Below are 19,264 nucleotides of genomic sequence, written 5' to 3'. Positions count from 1 at the left end.
ATTTATGAGATTCATGGATTTCTTTTTCCCCTTGGCCAAATAAATTATCTTCCTTTTTAAATCACTTAGTTTTATTTTGAGCATGCCATTCAATTTTTAATTTGCATTGTAATTTGCTTAGGTCAAGTGCTACTGTTCTCAATAATTTAATATTTTCTGTAGACTATATTCCTTTGCCTCATTCTACTTAAATACCAATTAGTATGATATTAAATTATGATAGTTAACATTGTAGGCCCAAAATAAGGAAGAAAATATATTCATTTATCTATGAAGAATATAAATAAATAATCAAAATGTTACAGTTGATAACATTCTTAAAAATAAAAAAATCTTCAAGAGAAAAAGATAGGAATTTGGTTAGACTCATGTATTCCATGACATGTTTTTTATTTTAAGAATATATATATATGTATGTGGAATGTAAGAGATATTTCTGTGATTCTTTTTTTTTTTTTTTTGGTACCAGGGATTAAGCCCAGGGCCACATCCTCAGCCCTTTTTATATTTTATTTAGAGACAAGGTCTAGCTGAGTTTATTAGGGTCTTGCTAAGTTGCTGAAGCTGGCTTTGAACTCCTGATCCTCCTGCCTTAGCCTCCCAAGCCACAGATGCCACCGTGCCCAGTGTCGTCATCGTCTTTTTTTTTTTTTAATTGCTCTTTCTAAGCCCTCTGTGGCTGCCTTCCAGCTACAACGATGAACACAGGAGCTTCCTTCTGTGCAAAACAAAGATTATACAGGTGACCCAAAAAAGAACATAAGACTTTTTATTTTGTGACTTTAGTAAAGTAGAGCTGGCTTAATATAGCAATAAAACCTTCATCATTTTGTAATATTTTTTGAGCACCAAAAATGTTAGAGCCTTTAAAAAGAGAAGTGATCTCAGTCTGACTTGTGACCCTGACTCTGAGATGGAGCTCATCATTCTGCAGCTAATCAGGAGCTTTCTCCCAGATGGTCCCTGACAACAAAACATAAACAGAGCAGTGACCTCCTCATCCTCACATGCTGGGAGCGACCTGGCCTTTCTGGGATGCAGACGAGAGAAAGTGGGATAAAGACACATTCAACATGTCTTTCCAAATGGAGATGTTCCGGCACCCTTACAAATACCTTCATGCATTCCCAAAGCATTTCCATCTAGAATGGAGGCCAGCTTTCAAAAAAATAACCTCAGATCATACACGGACAATTTTCTGAAGGGAACGACACATGAAATTTCAGCAAAGTGCATTTAGTTCCTTTACAGACAGAAGTTAGCAAGAAGCCCTACTTGCATTCTTTTCCTGGTGGAACCTGAGAGAGCCAAGCTAAGGGCGCTGATCCATAGAAAGAATTCCACATCTGGAAAATCTTTGCTCCATCTGAGATAGGTTTTCTGTCTCTTGCTATTGCTCTACCATTTCCCATGACTTCAACTTACCTCGCTTTTGTTTTCTTTAGAGAAATTATTCAACCCTTAGGGTTTCGAATTGTGTTTTGTTTTGTTGTTTTGTTTTTAGGAGGCAGGAGTGCAAGAGCTACCTCCTAATAGTGTTGCAATGCCCTCATTTCTCATATTTAATTTTTTTGTGTGTTTCTCTCAGTGTCTATGTAAGTGATATATATGGTAATAAAAGCAGAGATCTGATAAACTCTATGGAATTATGTTTAGAATACTTTATGTTGGGAAAAAAAGATACTTTAGGTAATAACAGTACTTTGTTTTTTCATTTGCATGGATTTAATATTGAACTTTATCTTCTAATTCAAGAGTTTTGTTACTCTCAAATAATAGTTAATATCCTGGAGCACATAGAAATAATGTTACATGTTAGTATGACAGTATTCATTGATACCACATATAATTGTGAAAAAATGCTAACTCTCCAATCTTAATCTCACTGAGGTCTTAATTAAGTTACATGGCATTGAAGTTTGGGTTTTCTTCTCTTCTCATTCTTTGCATTTTCTCTTGGGAATTCCACCCAATTGAAGATGGTTCTGCACACTTCCAGCTGAGCCACTCAACCAGGCTACATGCCTCACCTCCAGTCCACCTTTAGATGCTGTTCCATGTTCTCCACATCATACACTCTGTACCCCAGTATCTTTGCTGATAGCATTACCTTTTCCCAACACTTCCTTTCATACCATATCCAAATTTCCAATTACCTCCTTTTGAAAGCCTCTAAGGATCTCCACTTCTTGGAAATCAGCACCTTTTCCCGAACTCTCAAATCCTATACTGAACTTTTTATAAAGTGTTTATTTCTTTATGCCCTTTATTATCATTATTAGGATTTATTTTCTCTATTATATCATAATATTCATGTCTGATTTATCTTTTTCCCCCCCTTTGGTACCAGGGATTGAACTCAGGGGCACTCAACCACTGAGCCACATCCGCAGCCCTATTTTGTATTTTATTTAGAGACAGAGTCTCACTGAGTTGCTTAGCACCTTACTTTTGCTGAGGCTGCCTTTGAACTCAGGATCCTCCTGCCTCAGCCTCCTGAGCCACTGGAATTACATGGGTGCACCACCGTGCCCAGCTCTGGTTTATCTTTTGATGTCTTATACATAAAGGATACTCAATAATTATTTGATTAAAAGAAAAATGGCATCCATATTTGAGAGTAAAAGCATACCTTTTAATGCAATGTTTGTTAGAGTGTGCCTTGTAACTGTGTTAAGTGTGCCTCTAGAATACTTGTTTAAAGTTTCAGATTCCTGGAAGCCTCCAGGCCTGCTGAGTCAGAATTCCTAAGGCCCAGCAATCATAAATGTTAATATACTCTCCATGGAATTCAGATAAACACTAAAGTTTAAGGATCACTGGTTTATGTCAGTGAACATTTCCCACTTATTCTTCTTTCCCATGTGGATAGAATCTCAATTTGTACTTCCAAAATTTTGCTACCTAACAAAATCCTAAGACCTAGGACAAATTATCATGACACTGGATGGCTACGGAAAGGTCATATTTTATTACATATGAGCAAAAATATATCTATTCTCTCTCTCTCTCTCTCTCTCTCTCTCTCTCTCTCTCTCTCTCTCTCATGCACTGGACTTATAAAACTACTTAAGGCACTACCTACAGAGAGTTTAGAGTCAAGGTAAGAGAAAAGATACATAAATATGAAAGTTTATTGAAAAGACAAAACAATCAAAGATACCCTATGTATCACATAGTTGCATGTGTTTGCCTTTCATCAAAACTACCCATTGTCTGGTCTACCAAAGACAGCAACCTTTTAAAGAAATTATAATAATTCTATACACAGATATGGTGGGGGTAGAGGTAAGGGAGACAGACACTATGAAGTGAGAACCTGAAAGTCACACCACCCCATTACTCACCCTCAATACGTGGATGTTTATTGGGACCAGGTTCTTGTTTTAAACATACATATCTCTGCCTCCCTACACATCTGCCCCTCTTCCAGGGCTAAACTGATTCACATATTGGAACCATCCAGAGAGTATTGGTGAGCACCAATTCAACAGGAATTCTGGTCTCTATGAGGTGGAGGGTATTTGGGGGGTGATGAGTCGTAGACCCCTATGGAATGATGACCCTGCACAGCAGGATGGCAGAAGACTGAATGCCACAGAGAAAATAAAGAGGTCACAGGAGTGAAGATGTGCAGAGAGAAGAGTAGAGGAATGACATAAACTAACGTTGCCTCATTTGCAATGTTGCAATCCTGGAAACAAGGGACCCTGCCAAACACTGCCTAAAAAATTGACTTAGGTGGCACAATCCTTCAGCAAGTTACAATCTTGAGCTTCCCCTCAGTGGAACCTGTGATCCCTGTTCCAGGTCAGCGCAAGACCAGCCAAATGTCAGCCCATCCATTCCCTTTCTCTCCCACTTCCTGTTCCCTCCACTAGAAAGTCAAGGACGGCGCTGGCAGCAGTGACCTAGGTATGTTCTGCCTTCCTGCTTGCCTGCTGTCTCAGGATTTCCTTTTTCTAGACCTTGAGTGCCTGTCCTCTGGGTATGCTGACAGCCTGCTGAGCAAGATAAGTGGTAACAACTAAGCAGTAAGATTCTCAAGATACTCTGGACTGAGGGTGAGGACACCTGGGCTGGAGCTTTCCAGAGAGGATGGGGGGAAGGAAGTCTTGAAAAACTGGAATGGAAGATCTGAGACATTTCTAGGCAAGGAAAATGCAGTTGGCAAAGTCGGGATGGTGGGAACGCACAGGGCTAGGTGATGCAATGGGGTACCCTGGCTAGCTGCAGCCCACAATTTGAGTTTGCAAGGAGAAAAGACTGGAAAAATGGGATTCCAGACTCCAACAGGCCTTGGAGAGAGTGATTATGATTTTTAGTAAGAATGCTAAATCTTATTATATTAATCATTGATATTACCGCAGCTGCAAAGATCTAGATGCCTTCTTCCTACCTCTTTATTCAGTAGTAAAAGAGAAAAAGGTACCAACAGTTCTTTTAAAAAGATACACCATTTTTAGAAACCTTTTGAAAGCAAACACAATCACTATTGATAAGGGACTTTTCATGGGTATATGTCACGGGATTTAAGATGAGGTTAGAGAAGAGTCAAAAAATTTTTTGAGTTATGCTTTTGCTTTGGGTTATATGCTTTTAAATTTGGGGTTCTACTTTATTATTCAACCATTAGTTATGATAATAAAAAACAAATGACATCATTAATATAAAGAAAAGATAACATGGAATTTAGACAACTAAAGAAAATATTTCTAAAAGTCTCTAATTTTCCAACTAACTTCAGAGGGAATAATCTTCCTAAGAAATGCTAACCATTTCCTAAAAAATAAATAGATATAAAGGAGGCCTACTTTTAAATGATCATATTGTACACTTAAATGGCAAAATTGCCTGTCCTATTTCCTGCCACCATCTATCCTATGTTTTGCTTTGAATATTTTAGTTTCCTATGTTCTTGCATCATTGACAATCTAGTCTTAGCGCCCGATGTGAACCACTTTGTGCATGAAATTCCAAAGGAAAAATACTTCCGTTTCCCTCAGAGGAATTTTTCCAATGTCCAATTGAAATGGTAACAGTACTTGCCCATGCTACTTTTTATGTAAGTAACAAATATCAAGAAATATGGGGGAAATATTTGTTTAATTCAGAGTACATTGATCAGCTTTCCAGCCCTATGACAAAATGCCTGAAGTAATCAATTTTGAAGAGAAAAGGTTTGTTTTGGCTCACAGTTTTGGAGGTTCTAGTATATGATTTTTTGGTCCCATTGCTTTGGATCTGAGGTGGCACATCATAGTAGGAGTGCATGGTGGAGAATGGTTGCCTATATCACAAGCCAGATGGCAGGAAAAGGAAGAAAGAACTGAGTCCAGTAATTCCCTTCTAGAACATAACCCCAATGACCCAAAGACCTCCCATTAGGCCCCACCTCTTATAAATTCTATCATCTTCCCAATAGTGCCACCCTAGAAACCAAAGCTTTAACACAGAGGCCTTTGAGGGACACACAACATTCAAACTAGAACACAAAGGCTGATAAAAACCTCACAAAACCGTGTTTGCCCTTTTTCTCCATCTAGACCTACTCAGTCATCATCTCTTGATACTTGTCTCATATACTTAAGAGCAGTTTCTCCCAAACTATTTATGATGACCAATTTTTTTAATTCCAACCATTTTAAAATATAATGGAAATGGATTATTAGAAAACTAAATTGGAAAACACTTTTAAATAGAAGATGAAATGATTTACCATTAGATGCAACAGACATGAAACTTATTCTGTCAAACTCATGCATGAAGTTTCTAAATGCCTCCTCTCCATTTCTGGGCTCATCTCTAACCATCTGTCTGGACCCTGACTAGACGATGGCCAAACATTAAATAGTTTTAGAGACCAAGAAGCTCAAATCAATAGGGACTGTCAGGGAAAGGTAGAGTGGGGACTTCCCAAGTCCTACTCAAAGAGATTAGGAAAGCAGGGTAGACATGAGATTTATTTGATGACCACATGTTTCTTCAAACGTGTGGGAATTCCACTTTTTAAAATAAAGGAATGTATGCTGGGCACAGTGGCGCACGCCTGTGATCCCACGGACTGAGGAGGCTGAGGTAGGAAGGTCAAAGCCAACCTTAGCAACCCAGGGTGTCAGTGACACTCTGCCTCTAAATAAATATAAAACAGAGGCTGGGGATGTGGCTCAGTGGTTAAGCACCTCTGGGTTCAACCCCAGGTACCAAAAAAATGAAATTAATTAATTCAAAAAAGGAATGTGTCTATAAAAAGCATTTGCTGAAAGTCCCTACTGTCCTTTAGTATCTGCTTTTCTTCTTCAGACTTTCACATGTTCAAACTTCACCTCAGATGCCCTCTTTCCTCTGAAATATGCAGGCTGTCATCTTAAATATGCAAATGAACAGCAATGCTCCATCACCCATGATTTTACCTTTTTCTTCCATTTGCTCAAAGGCTTTCTTTTTCCTTTTTTCTCCTGACTTTTCTTTCTTAAGTCTTTTGTATGAGTAAGACTTTCACTTTTTTCCTGTTTTTTTTTTCTTGTTGAAAATAGTTGGGAAGAGAGTTTTAAGTCACTCTTTATTAGGAAGTGACTGTGAAAATTGTGTTCATTTTACTGCTGATGTTAGCAAAATGCTTGTTCACATAAATAAGTTTTTTTTAAAGGTTCCACTCTGAGCCTTGAAAAGAGATTATATGTCCATATAATTAACATATTATAATATAATAATTCAATAATAACCTATCATTATTTAGTTGAAATGTTTTCATTATTTTATACTGCATGGGTTCATACTAATTACCATTCAGTATAAATGAGTCTTTCATGACACCTTTCAAATGAATGTTATTATTGGTAATATCTGAAGTGCATTATTATAATTTGATCCACTTATCATATCACTATGGATAATAACTCCAAGCCAAGTATTATTCCATGAGTGGCAATTTCCTCCTTGGTAATAGAAGGACCACCTCCTCCCTACCTCTCTGTAGGGTGTATATCTAATTATCAGAGATACACGATCTGCTTTTGTTAGAGAATCTTTAAAAAGATCAATGTTTGAACATTGAGATTTTTTTTCTAACTATATCACTTCCATATGTTCTATAAAATGCTTATTTATAAGATCTGTCAATTTGCAATTGATTGCTTCTATTTTACTTTTTGATTTGTAGAAGGACTTTATTTATTATAGATATTAACATGCTATTGGTTATATGTGTTTAGGCCAGTGTTTCCCCATTTTGCTTTGTTTCATCAACCCACAGACTGCTGCATAAACTCATGCACCCTGTAGTTAATATCACATCATCCTCACCTTATCTCCGGTTGGTCACTATAGTTTTGCCTTTTGTAAACGTATCTGTAAATTGGAAAAGGTACTATCAATATTCTCATGCAATCTTTTTTTCCCCTATTTTTATTTCTCTTGAGTAATATGTTGGAGTGGAATTAGTTGGTAAGGATATATTTCACTTTATAGAAAATGCTTCTAAACTGTTTCCAAATCAGTTGAACCATTTTACACTCCCACCAGCAATGTATAGGAATTCCAATTGCTCTATATCCTAACACTTCATATGGTCAGTCTTTTTCATTTGAACAGTAAGGTATCTCAATGCAGTTTAATTTGCATTTCTCGAATGACTAATGTGGTTCAGCATCTTTTCATATACTTATTGATCATCCATATATGTATTCTTTTGTGAAGTATCATTTTAATCCTTTTGCCCATTTTGTTAAAACATGGTCAGAAGAAGAAGGTCACAAAACTTCTTGAAGTCTTCTAACTTTTTTTTCACATTTAGGTGTGTAGTTCATGATCCACTTAAAATTCATATTTGTTTAAGGTATGAGGTAAGGGTCAAGGTTCTTTATTTGTATCATATGGTTATCCAATTGCCCCAGCATTATTTGTTGAAAAATATTATTCTACCTGATTTATTTACTTTGGTACCTCATTTTTTAAAAATCAGCAGATGATGCTGTATTGATCTGTGTTTGAAATATTTTATTTGGTTCCATTGCTCTGAATATTTGTCCTTAAATTGTATCACCCTGTTGATTATTCTTGCTTTATAGCAAGTCTTGAAATCAGGTAATATAAATCCTCTAATATAGCTCTTGTTTTTCAAAAATATTTTGGTTCTTTTAGGTTCTTTGTATTTGTATGTAAATTTTAGAGTCAATGTGTCAGTTTTTAAAACAAAAAACATATTGGAATTTTTATTGGTTTTTATCAAGTCTATAGATTATTTTGGAAAGAAATTACATTCTAGCAATAATAACTTCTCAAATCCATGAACATGGTATATCTTCTCTATTTATATCCTTTTAAATTTTTCTTAGAAATGTTTTTTGTAGCTTTCAGTGTATAAGTATACAAATATTTTTGTTGAATCTATAAGTATTTCATATCTTTTTATCATGCTATAAATTGTATTATTTTGTTTTAATTATTACATGCTCATTGCTAATATACAGAAATGCAGTTGACTTTTGAATATTGATCTCAATTTTGTGACATTACTGTAGTCAGATTTTATTTCTAGTTAAATCTGGTTAGGGCTTAATCAACTTAATTTGTTTCTTCAAAGAACCAGCTTTTGATCTTCTAAATTGTCAACTTTCAATTTCAATGGTTTCTTCTTTCATCTTTATTATTTCCTTTATTCTGCTGCAAAGTCCAGAACATCCTTTATTCTAAGACTAATTTAGTCTCATTACTGAGGCATGACTGTTCAGGAGATTCCACCAATGCCCCATATTCATGCTGGCTGATGAGAACACAAACTAATTCCAGCCTGCGTGAGTTCCAGGAAGTGATCTGCCTACTGATTTCCAATTCTTCTTTCTAAGCCTTGGAAAGTCTCATCTCGTGGCTGAGCAGATGAGTATTAAGCCACAGGTTTGAGAAGACTCCTCTCCAGAGCCTCAGACTCATTCTTTGTGCTGCATCCTTTTCTTTGGTACTCTGCTCTGCAAATTCCAACTGATCTCTTTCTGCAGTTCAAAAATTGGCCCCAAGCAGAGAGAGGATTGAGACGGAAATCATGTAGAATTCATCTATTTTTATAAACCTTCTCTCAGAGATCTTACACCTCATTTTCCAATTTCTGTGTTAATGTTTTTAGGGTGTTTTTAGATTTTTTTAAAAATTTGTTTGAAGGGGGTGTTGTTTGTGTGCACATGCAGCCAGCAGAATCACTTCATGCATAGAAGCTAAGTCCACCTGCAAACAGCTTTATACAAGAGCATTCAAGTCTGTTGATATTGACATTGTTTGGGGTCTCTTCACAATATATGACATTTATTAATAATCTGGGTTCAATACATTATATGAACACTGAGGAATAAATAGGATTTTGTTTGGTCTGATTTTGAAGTTATGCCCAAATGAATATACTTGCATATTGAAATTACCCAAAATTGTTTTGGATTTTGTTGTTACTGTAGGCATACTATTTGAGGTGACAGACAATTGTTATAATCCAAAGGTAATGGTATCTGGCACTTTCTGTGGACATTTGTGACAATAAGCATACTGTACATGAAAGTAAAATAACATGCAAGAGCTTTTATTTATTTCTCAGAAAGAAGTATTTTTATTCAGAATAAGAAGGAGAATGATATTTTAGCCTAATATGAATAAAAAGGTAGATAAAGTGCTGGATCTGTTGCTCAGTGGCAGAGCGCTCGCCTTGCATGCAGGAGAAACTGGGTTTGGTCCTCAGCACCACATAAAAATAAACAAATAAAATAAAGGCATGCTGTCCATCTACAAATATATATATGTATATATATATATATATATATATATATATACACACACACACACACATACATATATATAAAATAACTAGTGTGAATTGGAATAAACACAATTTAAAAGCAATTCAAGTAGTCGCAATATAAGTAAATCTTGGCAGAGACATTACATCAGTGAAGTCTACGTCATTATGTTGAACTCCCTTAATTAAAAAAAAAATATACTAGAATTTCACACTGCATAGAATAAAGGATAGCAATGATGGTGGAATGTGATGGACATCATTATCCAAAGTACATGTATGAAGACATGAATTTGTATGAACATACTTTATATACAAACAGGTATGAAAAATTGTGTTCTATATGTGTAATAAGAATTGTGATGCATTCCTCTGTCATGTATTTTAAAAATAAAAGCAATTAAAAAAAGAATAAAGGATAGGAAAATAAAATGAAAAATAAAGAAGACAAAGAAGGAAATTCTTTCTTCCTAAAGTTTAAACTGTCTCTAATTTTTTTTTTTTTTTTTTTTGCCATTAGATGTTCTACTCTTGCTAAGGCAATATGTTATAAATGCATTATTTCTTTTTCATTATTTTTGATGAGGTATTACTGTTGATTTTTCTTTAGAAACTAAAAATAGTCTAGCCTTCTGAAATCAAACAGAAGAAAGTCTGAAATCATGACATAGAAAAAGAATTCTAGGGGCATTACTTCTCTATCTTTCTCCTTGGTCAGGAACACTTAACAGAGATATTAAAAGATATTCTTCACCAAATTCAGTGTAATCCTTAGGATTCCAAATGTAGAAGCAGACTAATATATAAAATGCCACTTGCCAGAGCAAATGTGCTAAAGAAGATCATCTTAGGTAAATATTTCAAAGTAAAAATAGTATCAGCCCATGTCAGCTGCATGCTAAGTATTAATTGTTGGAGTAAACAAAAATCATTTAGACATTCCTCAGAGTTCCAGAGGCTTCCTTCTACAAATGCTCTGTGTCCTGGACTATCAGACTTCTACATGATAGAGAATTCATTTTGTGGAGTCGCAGCCCTTTAGGCAGATTTATTATGCTGGGGTAGGCACTGTCATTCATTAAGCCTTCTGTCCAGTTGCAGGGGTTGGTTCAATGTTAGGGCCAAACCAAATGCAGTTTTAATAATTTCCTTCCTCTGTCAAAGACCCAAATGTAGACATGGTATTGACTCTTAATAAACTTTCCATTTCCCGTCATTATTTGTATTATTTGGAAAGAAGCTACCAGCCCTTACAGCAGTCCTCAATGTTCCACTTGATCCAAAGAACATTTAAATGAGTTGCATCACCAAATGAGAGTAGCTAAAAGACCACAGTGGATTGATGCTATCTATACATGTTTGAAAAAGAGGGTGTCTCTATTACCAACTCAAAGAAGATAGGACTTAGAAGCACTATAAAACTGAAAATTTTGTTTGCACCTAGAAAACAAAAGTTATAAAGTAGACAAATTTAGATAAAATCTACAGTGCATTTCCAAAGCATGATGATTGTTTTAGATGGGAAATATTAGGGAATCTATTTGAGCCAGAATCTCTAGGTTCATGTATAAATGGGAACCTCTACTCCCCAGGAATCTGGAAGAGTTTGCATAATTTTCCCTAGTCAAAGAGAAGCCACACCAATGACTGAAACTAACTTTTTATCACATAAATAAGAACTGCAGAGTTGTCAAAACCTAGCAGAGTTATTCTCATTTCTCCTGTAATTCCCAGAGGAAAAGCCAAAGGGTGCCTTATATTTCCACTTTCCCCAGGAGCCAAGCTGAGACAACACTAATTATCACCAACTGTCCTCACCTCTTGCTCTCACAAAAGACTGAGATTACTTGAAATTGGTGGAAATAAAACTTGAGGAATTTTTCTATAAAGCGTACATTCTAAACAGCCCTCTCTTGTGTGTCATGATTCTAATAGTCTATAAGAATCAATATAAAAAATAATAATTTAAAAATTGGCTGTGTATTAGAATTATTTTTGTATCATACACATACACATGATATATGGCTGAGATGCATCCATAAAAGGTTGAAATATCCTCACAACAAAATATCAATTTAATGAGTTTCCAGCCCTAATTTGAGCTATGATAAAATCAACAATTAAAGCTCATCTTGCTTTAAAACATTTATCTGCATTCCTATTCCCCAAGTAGTCTGTTAATGAAAGTTATGTTTATATTGATGATTTTTTTCACATGAAAATTTCTTAGGTTGGGTCTCAGAATCATTCTACCTGACAGAGCCCACACTATGCATAGGTTGGTTTTTTTTTCCTAATAGCTGATTAAGATGAGCTGCAATGAAGAACTAAGATTATTGTTTTGACGTGGAAGTGTTCCAAAAGAGAAAGAGGGTCATTCTGGAACATTCTGGATATGAGACCTGAGTACTCTAGCATAAAACAATGTTCACTGAATTAGGTCTTAATTGTCTTGGTTCATTTTCTCTCAATTTCCATAGCTGGGATCCCCTAAAACCCATCTGCAAATTCAGGCTTCTTCCACATCCTGGGTCCAGTTGGTTATTTTATTTGCTAAGATTAAGAAGCTTTGATCCGGGCTGGGGATATAGCTCAGTTGGTAGAGTGCTTGCCTCACATTCACAATGCCCTGAGTTCAATACCCAGCAACACACACACACACACACACACACACACACACACACAAGCTTTGATCAATAGCTTAGTATCAATTGAGTCTAGATATCAGTAATGGGTCATTGTCATTGTTAATTCAAGACCAATCAGGTTGATTGGGAAGCTAATGAATTTTAGCAGCATACAACACCATGCATGAATCCTAGAACTGTCACATGGTATCTGAGCTTTCTTTACTTTCTTCTCTCAGAGCTTGTTTACTCTTTCCTAAGGAGGAAAGAATGGCAATTATCTCCTGTCAGAATGGCAATTATCAAGAATACAAGTGATGATAAATGTTGGCAAGAATTGTGGGAAAAGGTACATTCATACATTGCTGGTGGGACTGCATATTGGTGCCACTACTCTGTAAAGCAATATAAAGATTCCTTAGAAAACTTGGAAAGCAACCACCATTTAACCCAGTTTATTCTACTCCTTGGTAGATACCCAAAGGATTAAAAATCACCACACTAAAATGATGCAGCTACATGAATGTTTACAGCAGCTCAATTTACAACAGATAAGCTATAGAACCAACCTAGGTGTCCTTTAATTGATGAATGGTTAAAGAAAATGTGGTATATATATGCAATAGAATATTATTCGGCCACAAAAAAAGAATGACTATAATTTGCTGGTAAGTGGATAGAATTGGAGATCATCATGCTAAGTGAAATAAGCCAATCCCAAAAAAAACAAAGGCCAAAATATTCTCTTGGATATGCAGTGCTAACACACAATAAGGCAGGGGAGGGAAGAATAGAAGTCCAGTGGAGTCGACAAAGGGAAATGATGAGAAGGGAGGGGGGATGGGTATAGGAAAGACAGTAAAATGAATTAGCTATAACTTTTTATGTTCATATATGAATACATGACCAGTGTAACTCTACATCATATATAACCACAAGAATGGGATCCTAATTACAATAAGTGATATTCCATGTATTATATAATATGCCAAAATACATGCTACTGTCATATATATCTAAAAAGAACAAATTAAAAAATTTAAAAATAAAAAGGAAAGGATGACACCTGTCTTGGATTGTCATGATGAACCAGGAGTCTTTACACAACTCTAGAAGGGTTTGTGGTACCCCATCACGTATACTTAGTAAATGCTTCTTTTTTGCTCCCTCTTCCTTTCTGTGTTTAGGTAGAGAGAAGTTTCCTACCATCACAGTCACCCTGCATGACTCAACAATTCATGCTGGGAATGATTATATGCCCTTGACTTTGTCATAGATCTAGATGATTGGAAATTCAGGTGAGGTCAGTGCCTAAGAGGATTTAGGAGTCCAGGCTATGCTTTTCTCTGTGCTCCCATAATACTTTGAACATGCTTCTATTATGAAACTGACCACATAATTTTAAATTTATTTGTAGTCAATGTGATGTCACGTCTTTGAAGATAGAGTTCATGTCTTATTCATCCTCAGGTTCCTCGTGCACAGAACAGCATGTGGTACAGGACATTTCTCATGCCATGAGTACTTCATTCTGTTCCTCTGCAAAAGGGGTCCAGACAAACCTGTCCTGTTCAACCTGATTGACAGATGAGTCAACATGCTTCACGGTGTTCAGACCTCTTTAAAGGAGACACAGGCACACACACAGTCTTTGAGTGTTTTATTTTAAAAGAGAACCAGGAATTAAGCAATCCATTTTTGTAATATATATATTTTTTCAGTACTAGGGTTGGAACCCAATGCCTCACACATGCTAGGTAAACTTGTTAACAATCCCCTGCACGATTTTTGTAAAATATTTTTTAGTTGTAGATGGACACAATATCTTTTTATTTATTTATTTATTTGGATATGGTGCTGAGGATTGTACCCAGGGCTTCACTCATGCATGGCAAGCGCTCTACCACTGAGCTCCAACCCCAGTCCCAATTTTTGTGAAATATTTTAATGGAGAATTCTCACTTAGAATTACCTCTTGAAGGCACAGAGCTCTATAAAATTCAGTAGTTAATACTTGTTGCCTCCCAATCTGTTTTAATCAGCTTTTTCATTGCTATGAGCCCCCCATCTCCCCCCGAAAAAAAAAACAAACGGACAAGAACAGTTTTAGAGGAAAAATTTATTTGGGGAGGTGGCTCACAGTTTCAGAGGTCTTGGTCCATAGACAGTAGACTTCATTCCTGGGCTCTGAGCTGAGGCAGAACAACAGGAAGCAAGTGTGTGATGGAGGAAAGCAGCTGGGAACTTTGCACCAGGAAGCAGAGAGACAGTGAGCCTCTCAACAAGGACAAAATACCACAAAGGCACGCCCCCAGGTGCCACAAAGGCTCCTCCTCCAACCGAATCCTACCTGCCTGTGGTTACCACCAAGGTAATCCCTATCAGGGGAATAATGCATTGATTAAGACTCTCATATCTGCTAGAAGCCAACACTTTCTTCCCTTCTGGGAAGTATGATGTATGTGAAATTTATAACTTCTGAAGACTATTGCCATAAAGAAGGAAGCTAGCCTTATAACGAAATTGACAGAACAGTAGGTTACCAGAAAAATGTAAAGAAATTGGACGTCAATAAATCCTTAAATCAAATTCTAAAAAAAAAAAAAAAGACTCTCATAACCCAATCATTTCACCTCTAAACCCTCTTCCATTGTCTCACGCATGAGTTTTTGGGGAGACACCTAATATCTAAACCATAACATAATTTATGCCCAACCCAGTGATAAGGGAAAGAAGTAGGTATCTATCAAAAAGCACATTCTGAGTTACTTCTCTCAAGAGTGAGTTATAAGGGTCAACTTGACTCCTGAATCACTCCAGCTTCCTCTTGAACAATGAGATCTCTTCTTTCTTCAAATGCTCCTGCCATGATGCCATCTGCTATTAGGCCCTCAACTAGAGGCCCAACCAATGGAGTCACCTGATCTTGAACTCTCAGCCTCCAAAACTATGCTAAATAAACTTCTTTACCTAACAAGTACCCAGACTAAGTTATTTCATTATAGTAACCCCCAAATAGGCAAATAGGGGTTATTAATAAGCAGTGATTACTCCTGAGCACAATTTTACTATTATCATAATTATTTTTTGTGTAATTAAGTTATCAAAGATATAGGAAGGAGGATCATGTTGTAGAAATTAAAATGCTCAGGAGATAAGTGTGATCATGTAGAAAAATAGAGTAATAATCATCATTTGCTTGGTACCTTGCCTCTTACAAACTGCTTTATCTCATCTTGCCAAGGCTATGAACAAGTCCTTTGATACTATCTTATGCCAATATTAAGCTTCCCTGCCAAACCTTCCCTGCCAAACCTTGGGACTTGGGGTACATGAGAAAAGAAAGGATTAATAATGCATTAAAGAGCAGAAAATCTGCCAAATTCATTGGCATAAAATGAGATTTGTTTGGCATTTTAGAAACACAAGAATGTGTCCTGTAAAAGAAGCAGTTGGCCCATATTTTGACTTCCAAAAATGTACCAAAAGTACTCCCCCCCCCCCGCCCAAATCACTTTGGGGTGCATTTTTGTTGTACAATTATAAATGATGAAATTCGCTTACTTGAAATCTAAAGATTCCCTAAACCCTGGGACATCTGAACCTTATTGCAAAACCTAAAATTATTTAATTAAACCACAGAGTGTAAAGTATAATGGGAAAATGTGAAGATATGAGAAGCTGATTAATATTTTATTTAAAACTCAAGTGTACGTTTCTTACAATCCAAACAGATCTGGGGAGGCTTAGCACAGCCCTCTCTCCTTTCCGGTGACCACAACTAAAGGTTCAACTCCGGTATCTCATGAACAGCCTGACCTAACCCACGAGCTAGTAAGATAAAATGTTAATGCTGATAAGAATTAGCTTTCCCAGCTGAAGGCAGCACTACCTACTGGCCCTCCTCCCCCTCCCTCACTCCCTTGCCTCCTGAACCGCCTTTCCTTCCAAACCGCAAGGTTACCTGGATTGCTCTGGAAGGAGAGACAAATATTTAATAGACCAAGAGCCCAGCGTGCACCAAGTCAACTTATTGGATTACACAGGAAGCTAGAAGCATCTAGATAGCCAGGGCTGCAGCCCCGAGAGCTGGGCGAATGCGGCGCGGGCTGGTTCCTAAGCCTTTCCAGATGTGGCCACGGCGCGAGCTTGGCGACTGTCCAGGAGGCCGCCTGCAGTTGGCGCTTCCCGGGGCCGCAGTGCGAGCCGCAATGCCGGCATCCTGAAGGCGCGGGCTCCTTCTCCGCTCCCCAGGGACCCGCGCCCAGGCAGAGCGACAGCCCGCGGCCAGCGGAGGACGTCTCCAAGAGGGAAGAGCAGAATGGTCGCGGCGCCCGCTCTGCGCTGAAGTCACTGCGGGTGGATGGGGGACCCCGAGGCCCACGTGATGGCTCGGCCCCTGCGAGCCCCTCTGCGGAGGTCTTTTAGCGATCACATCAGGGACTCCACGGCCAGAGCCCTGGATGTTATTTGGAAAAACACCAGAGACAGACGCCTGGCAGGTGAGGGGCGCGAAGGGGAGGAGGGGGCGAGGATGAGAAATACTGGGGGGAAACCACCGCGTTTAATGCCCTGATTCAGATATTAACTCGGACAAGTCATGATCTTGCCGGTGGTTTAGGTGATGCAGTGTTTTTTCGGTCTCCCGTTCTCTGCTGGAGTCTCGGGGGTGGGGTGGGGTGGGGATTGGGTTTATTTACTTGTTTTTCTGTAATGCCTTTCTAGTTGTTGGTCTGATTATTTCTAGATAAGGTTTTTATGAGAGATGGGGGGTTTTCTGTTTTTGTTTTTTCACCTTGAAAGAAAGCAAGGTCCTTTGGACTGTCAGGAAATTGGTGGTGATGAACAATTGCAGGCAAAAGCCCCAAGCTCTGTCGCACAGTTAAGAGTCCTCTTTGGAGCTGGTCAGCCTTAGGTGGCCTGGGAGCAGGAGAGGGCCCTAACAGGGCTGTGGGTCAGTGGAGTAAGGAGCTACCAGTGAAAGGCTTCTGGTATTTCCTCTGGCAGCCTGCAGCTGTTCCCGAGTTCCGAGAGGGTATCAGGTATGCCAGAGGCAAGCATTTGAAATATAATAAAACATACATACAGTGGTGCAATTCAGATATTCTAGGGCTCATGTGACAGCCACCAAATGCAGACTGTGATTGAAGGAATACAGTAAGGAGACAGGAACTTCTGCCTGATTCTGGGTGGCAAGAGGATTCATTAACTAATGTAAAGTAGCATCTCACTGTGATGTGAAAAAAACCCAAGTCCAAGAAAGGCATGCGTTCCAGCAGTTCTGTTTGCTAAGCTGAGTTCCTATGCCATCTACATGGGTGGGTCAAAGACCATGTTTTCTTAACCTTTTTGGTTAATCCACTTGTTTTTCATATACTGAATGGAGTTCTGAATTGTTAAAAATATTACAAGTGGCCTCCATAGGTCAATACAGCTTTCTGGGCTATATTCTTGATGATCATTGACTTTCACATAATTGTCCTGACATGACTTGAAGAGGGGAAATTTAAGGTTGTGATGGTGATAAAGCAGATTATGAAGATAATGTGCTAGCTGCATGCCATCATAGGCTATAAGTTTGTTTTGAAGGTATAGAGCAAAATATTTTAAGTTTAACAATTTTATTATTGCTTTAGAATTAAATGTGGTATCTTAAAGCAATCCAATTTTTCCTATCTAATAACAATTTGCAATTAACCAGATGAAGTTTAAGAGATAAGCTGTGGAAATATAAGATGCCCAACTATAATTGGTTGGGCTCAGAAAGAAAGAGTGATCCCTTCATGGTTGTCTTATTTGATAACTCCATTGTCACAAATGAAAAGATTGTACAAAAGATAACACAAGGACTGGGGCTTGTGGTACAGTTCATGCCTGACATGCACGAGGCGCTGGGTTTGAACCCCAGTACCACAAAAACAAACAAACAAAAAAGCAAAAATATCTTATTATGATTTGGTGTTTTAAGAGTAAGACTAATTAAACATGACTGCTTCCAGGACTTCCTCTTAGATTTTTAATGCAATGAACTGCTTTTGACAACTGATGATCTGTGAGAATAAGGTTGAAAGTTCTGAACTATTCTCATTTGTTATAAATTAATCATACATTTGAAGTAAAAATGTAGCAGTGAATATTAACTCATTAGTGAAAAACACTTTGAGAGCAATCATTACTTTGGATGTGTAACGAGAAAACACTTCCACAGCTCCACCTGTATTTTTGCTGCTTCAGTTCTACTGAGGGAAGAAATTCTTTATGTTGCTCAGGGTTTTGAGGACTGTCAACCTTTTAAGGGCTTTCACATAGTGGAGAATTCAAGCCTATACTTGAAAAGAAAGGACTTCCTCTACAACCATGGACTGATTACTGGAGACCTGGACACTGTTTGTGTCCTCCCTAGTCCTTGGCTCAAGGCTGAAGCTCTGCCAGTGTTTGTCAAATGGAGATTGATCTGGTGCACATCCAAACCTCAAGAGCACTTACTCCCATCTTTTTCCCTCCAACTTCTCTGCTCGCCGCCCTCCCACTGACCGAGCACTAAATGACAGCTGTTAATTATCCACAAAAAGTCTCTTTTCTAAACAGCAGAGAAAATCTTTATATCATCCCAGGGTGCCTTTGCTTGCAGAAGGGAGGGCAGTAGAAAGTCCAAACTTCCCTCTTCTCTTTGAAATTAATGAGGTGACAGGTAAAACGTGTTTGGAAGCCTCTGGAGGAAAATGCTTCTGTCAATAGCACCTGGAAGGTTAGTTCCATGATGATTGTTGCTTTCCTGACCTTTCATGACCTTCAACATGTTTCTGAAAAACTAAAATTGGAGATTTTAGTTTCTTCCACCTGACCAAGAGGTTTGGTT

The 19,264-nt window shown here is 37.7% G+C and overlaps 1 protein-coding gene across 7 annotated transcripts in view; it reads left to right on the top strand.

The window, feature by feature from the left end:
- The window catches only part of DLC1 (DLC1 Rho GTPase activating protein), a 391,806-nt gene that overhangs the window by 208,586 nt on the left and 163,956 nt on the right, over positions 1 to 19,264 (top strand). The window contains exon 1 of one of the 7 annotated variants that reach the window (XM_081269384.1): positions 16,693 to 16,907. The exons of the other annotated variants lie outside the window; for them this stretch is intronic. Coding sequence (XP_081125510.1) covers positions 16,769 to 16,907 — 139 coding nt within the window. The 5' untranslated portion in view covers positions 16,693 to 16,768. Of the gene's footprint in view, positions 1 to 16,692; positions 16,908 to 19,264 lie in introns of those variants that run through there. 7 annotated transcript variants of the gene reach the window in all.

Source organism: Spermophilus citellus (assembly GCF_964194105.1).
Source record: "Spermophilus citellus genome assembly, chromosome: 16".
Lineage (NCBI taxonomy): Eukaryota > Metazoa > Chordata > Mammalia > Rodentia > Sciuridae > Spermophilus > Spermophilus citellus.
Note: the sequence above shows the minus strand (reverse complement) of the source record. Positions and strands in the feature narration are given on the sequence as shown.